The sequence below is a fragment of the Chaetura pelagica genome, unplaced genomic scaffold (genome assembly GCF_000747805.2).
Source record: "Chaetura pelagica isolate M959 unplaced genomic scaffold, ChaPel_1.0 scaffold648, whole genome shotgun sequence".
In the NCBI taxonomy this organism is placed as follows: domain Eukaryota; kingdom Metazoa; phylum Chordata; class Aves; order Apodiformes; family Apodidae; genus Chaetura; species Chaetura pelagica.
In genome coordinates this window covers 949407-954881 of record NW_009954321.1, presented here as the reverse complement: position 1 = coordinate 954881, position 5475 = coordinate 949407, and the positions used below count along the sequence as shown (strand labels likewise).

The 5475-nt window shown below is 40.8% G+C and overlaps 1 protein-coding gene across 1 annotated transcript in view; it reads right to left on the bottom strand.

Moving 5' to 3' along the window:
• Positions 1-5475, bottom strand: part of TNFSF10 (tumor necrosis factor (ligand) superfamily, member 10) — an 11911-nt gene that overhangs the window by 415 nt on the left and 6021 nt on the right. The window contains exons 2-5 of the mRNA XM_010004180.1: positions 3477-3629; positions 1600-1642; positions 732-871; positions 1-11 (exon numbers count right to left, since the gene is read on the bottom strand). The exon at positions 1-11 is cut by the window's left edge and continues 415 nt beyond it. Of these exons, the coding sequence (XP_010002482.1) occupies positions 1-11; positions 732-871; positions 1600-1642; positions 3477-3629 (347 nt within the window). The remainder of the gene's footprint in view (positions 12-731; positions 872-1599; positions 1643-3476; positions 3630-5475) is intronic.

Below are 5475 nucleotides of genomic sequence, written 5' to 3'. Positions count from 1 at the left end.
GGGTGAGGAATCTACTTGAGAAAAAAAAAAAAGAGAGAAATTATTAAATTAAAAGCCAGGTAGTGAAGCCCAATGTCTGTTAGTCAGGGAGCTTGGTTTTTAACAAAAAAGTAAGGGAACCTGCTGTCCCCAACAGCTGCTGGGTCCATTCTCAAAACAATTTAAATGTCCAGAATTAAGTTGTTTAGCTCTGTGGGAAGTCACATAGACTACCTTTATTTTTCATTTTTGCGCTCCTAAATAAGAGGAAAAATCATCATGTTGTTACTTAGTAACAAACATTAAATACTCATTTGTGTCTGATACCCAAGTTAAAATACCCATTTGTGTCTGGCACCCTCCAAAGCTGCAGAAACTCTACCAAACCTTTCATTAATCTGGCCTGAATGTCAAGTCTCTCGTGTTTCTGTCTCACATTTCTAACAGGTCTGTCACCACAGCAGCTGGGACTCATGCAACTGAAGGAAATTAAAGGAAAGAGAAAAACTTAACATTAGGAAGAAGGATTTTTCCTTTTTCCCCATAATGGAGGTTCCAGAGGAAATTTAGGGAGGTACCTAGAGGGAACAGGCTTTCTCCCTCTTCTGCAAGAATTAGCTGAAAAAAAACATTGTCTGGAGCAAGACGACTTTTTAAATGATTTGTTTCTTACTGTTAACTTAGTACAAGTATTAAAAAGTGTATGTAAGCACGAGGCTACCAACGAGAGAGTAATTTCTGTGATCTTTAACTGGTTTGAATGGGTTTTCCTTACTGCGTGGGGACAGGGAGCTCTTCCTGTTGCTGTTGCCCGTCAGATGCGCCGCGATCCTGGTGCTGGGACTGCGGGGTTGCTGCCCCTCCGTGTGTGACAGTGACAGGGCTCTTTCAGCTAAGGAAGGACCAGAAACAGAACCTCACGTTAGAAGCAAGGATGTGAGAAGACACATCTGCCACCTGGTAAGCACATCTGTCCCGTCTGACCTGATTTTAATTGGCTAAGTCAGAGACTGGATGCTATTTACTGCCTAATGAGCCTCAAATTTCTCTTTCTCTCTTGCTCTCCTTGAAATGCCTTTACATGTCTTTTTCTTCTTCTTTTTCTCCTTCCCCCACCCCAAAATTATCAGCAGGCAATCTAAAATAACCTACAGTACTGAAGTTTCATATTAATTATCAGTATTCTTTAAGGTTAAGTATTCAGTTTTTACTCTGAATTGCCACTTGGAGGTTGTAACACTTTTTCTCAACATGTTTAGAGCTGTAGGAGTTTCAGCAGAGCTGTTCCTCCATCCATCTATGCACAGAGCAGCTCAGTGCTGCTTGTTCCCAGAAGAACAAACTGTTTAAATGCCCCCATAACACCGTGGGACTGAGGTCTAGAAGCCAAATCCTCTGCATCCCCCTTGGTTACCTTGCTCTAACCACTCGACCAGATTTCTGGCTCCTGAAAATCTGCCTTCTAGTAATAAATAATCTCTTTTTTTTGTTGTTGTTGACTTGCTCTCAGTACAAGATCCTAGTCAGTGTTTTCTGCACTTTAAACAAATTCCTCGAGTCGCTACGCATCAGGTGCCAGTAGCAGCTCCTTTTTGCCACTTAATAAAATTATTAGAATACCATTGAGTGCAGAAATGTTTTCCTCGAAGCTTCTTGACATCATCTGCCAACAAACATGGAGAAAAAGAATTAGGTTGTCAGCTGAAACTGATAGGTGCAGGAAAAAGACACTCCTTCCTCACACTCATGAATAACAGGTGTGGGATCAGATCAACAAGCAAATCAAAACAAGCTTAGTCATTTGTTGCAAAGAAGTATTTCTACATGTACATCTTTTTTTTTGTAATGAAATATGCAGAAAGCATTTTCAAGACAGCTCAACCACCTGGGCTTTTCTCAAATAAGGGATACAGTGTACAAGCACCAGCTTCCATTTGCAGAACACCTGGCAGGATGCACTTCTGTGGGACCTTAGTGCTGAGAAATTAAATGTCATTTATTTTTCTACCTCTACTTATTTATCTATCTAAACTCTTATATCAGCTTATCTTACTTTGTGCATCCCCCTTCTTTTAACTGTGTGCTGACTGCTGGAATGCTTGGTTACCCATGGTAGTGCAGCAAGCTGATGGTTTCAGATAACTTACCTGGGTTACTAACAGGAGCCTCGTACTCCCACTTTCTGATGGGTTCTGCCCCGTCATATTTCTGTTTATCTAGCCTTCCATTCATCTTTTTTATTATTGTTACTGTTGTTGTTATGATCATTATCATAATTTGTTATTTCTGGCACCCCAGCTATCTTCTTCTAAGCCATCAGGGAGCTAGCAGGTATATTAGATGTGTTAATGTCCAGTAAATAAATTAATGTTTTCTTTATGCAGAAGTTCATGGTCTTTACTGGCAGAACTTCCACCAGAGGAGACAAGATCTCAGAATACAAATACAAGACCCGTTCTGGGCTGCAAGATTTGCCAGGTAAATTTCAGCCAGAAGTGATTTTTTATGGATGAACTTTTTTTACATGCTGGAGATGGGATTTTGAAAAGCACTGCAGAAAGTTTTAGCCTTTCTGACTTTTCAGCCAGGGTGATTTTCTTCTCTGTAGCCAAAATTATAGGTATTGTATGTAAGTCACACAGGAGCTGGTGTTCTCTGAATGCTGAGCTGGGAAGGTGCTGTGCCTGATGCCTTGTGCTCACTTGTTCTTTCCTCCCCTGATACATCACACAGCTCATGACCAGACTGTTCCTCAGGCACCTTTTTTCCTCCCCCTGTGTTACATATCATCTCATTTTCATGCCAGTCTCCCTGTATTCCTAAAGAGGCAGTGACACCTCTGCTAGCCCTATCATCTGTATGGTCAGGAAGAAAACAAGCTTGAGTCAAATTATTCTACCCTGAGGTGTTTCAGACAAGCCAACCTATCACTGAAATTCACTTAGTAAAACCTGATTGTCTTTGCTTTATTATTTCCTGAATCTAGTGACACCACTGCCATAGGTTTTGTTTTGGCTTCAGCACAAGCACTCTGCAGCTGAAGCTGTGGCTTGACTATTGCTTTGCAACAAAACAATCTGAGAGCCCCCCTTTGTTCTGCTCTTAGGATTCCTTAAATTGCAATATCACCAACACACTGTTCAGAGAGTCAGTTCCCAAATACCTTTTTAATTAAATTTCCCAGGTGCCACTTTACTTGCCAGCAGGGGTCAGCTGCTCTGTCTTCACTTTCATTTAGATCCATGTTTTGGATGAAATTTCCGATTTCCTCCCCAGTGAGACAAGCAATTCCACTCTTGGAGTACGTTTCCCGGAGCTGCAGCAGAAGAAAAGCCAGGATATTTTTCACCTCTGATGTGCTTGCAGATGTTCAGCTATGGTATGTCACTAAATTCACTACTTTCTTTTCTTTAAAGCATTTGCTATTGTTCTGCTCTTAGGATTCCTTAAATTGCAATATCACCAACACACTGTTCAGAGAGTCAGTTCCCAAATACCTTTTTAATTAAATTTCCCAGGTGCCACTTTACTTGCCAGCAGGGGTCAGCTGCTCTGTCTTCACTTTCATTTAGATCCATGTTTTGGATGAAATTTCCGATTTCCTCCCCAGTGAGACAAGCAATTCCACTCTTGGAGTACGTTTCCCGGAGCTGCAGCAGAAGAAAAGCCAGGATATTTTTCACCTCTGATGTGCTTGCAGATGTTCAGCTATGGTATGTCACTAAATTCACTACTTTCTTTTCTTTAAAGCATTTGCTATTGCGGTACAAGTTATGACTATAGAGACAGTACAAGTAATTAATTCTGATTTCACACATTGATTTAATTATGATGGCATACCCTATAGGCAAATATATACTTACATTATTTCCATGGGCAGAAATTTGGTATCAAGCATGCAGCTGTGTGAAAACACAATACCCAAATCACTACTGTCATGTATTATTTAGTTTCTCTAGGTCTGTGTTAAAAACATTTCCTTTGCACAGGGGATTTCTCTTCACAAATCATTGAGGATTACATAAAATACCAGACCTTAAAAGATCTATTCTGTCTTTGCAGCCAATGCCATTCACAGTCCAGGCTTTTACTGGCATATATCTATACCAGATCCTCCCCATATCCAGTTAGGGATCCCTCCATAACTGTACCTGACTTAACAGTCCAGAAAAAAATTCCAGAGAATAGAAAAGGCATTTGGGTTCAAATGAAATTATAATGCTGAATGTTTGTGACATGGGCCTACATCTGTACTCTCTAGTCATGAGACATCACATTTTTTTCTGGTAAAGAGAAATGAGTTTGAAGAGAGTAGCAAAACTCTTGTTGACCCCAAGGGAATCTGACTGGGAGGGTTTGTATCCCAGGAGAAAGCTCTTCCCAAGCCCTGCTGTGACACAGACAACTCCAGCTGGCGCTGTTGGTTCATGCACAACACAAAACCTGCCCAGAACCTGCAAATGCCAGCAGAGATCAGCTCCTGTTTGCTTTGAACTCAGTTGTTGCTGCATCAGCTGTAAAGACTAGTGAGGTTTGTTTGTTGTGCCAGGGAAGTGCTACAGGAGCTTGGAAGACACATCAATAAACATGCAAAGCATTCAGAAAGACTTCTTGTAACATTTAAATGTCACTCTATGTTAAATAAGTGTGTTTTGGTTTGCTAAACAGATAGATTTATTCTACAAGCACCAGTTTGGGGTGTAGACTGGAGTATTTAGAACAACAAATGGAGTCAACTCCTTCCCACGCCATGCATTTCCTGCTTGTTAGAAAACAAAGGTGTTTAGGAATAGATTTCATGCTCTAGGATTAGGAGAATTCACCCACATTAGCCTGCAGGTCCTACTGGGTTGAACAGCAGCTTCAGTTTGCAGCAGCTTCACCTAACACTTGAAATGATTTTGTACTTTGTAGGCATCAAAGTGAAATGGGGCCACCATGAGTGTTTGTGAAGGTCCTTGATGAGAAGTACTGTGATATTCTTAAATCAGGTTTCTCCTTTCAAGAACCCACTTAAAAGTTATTTAAATTATGTGCTTGTTAAGGTAAAAATGCAGCTAAAAATACAGGCTCTGACAGATTCAACTATGCTAGCTTCTCTAATGAAGTAGTTTGAGTTTTATAAAAAAATATGTAAGCAGTTGAGGTGTTACTGTTTATTCTCTTAGCAGATCTGCCACAGATCACCTCTGAGCTTTGCCCTCCAATCTAGAAGCAAACAGCCTTGCCCTTCTGCCTCCTCCTTACCAGGCATACTTTGCCCCAAACAGCTTTACTATCCTGCCATTTGAAAAGTATTTTGCATGCATTTTGAAATCCTCAGGGAATGCACCCTTTTCTCAGCACTGTATGGAACTGGAGGATTGGTGTTTCTGCTTTTTGAGCAGAGGAAGCATTGGGGTGCTGTAGGCTTACTTAAATGAGTAAGACTTACTGAAATTACTTATTCCAATCTGTAGCACTGGAGGTTTTGAAGACACAAGTCCTGCAGGAATG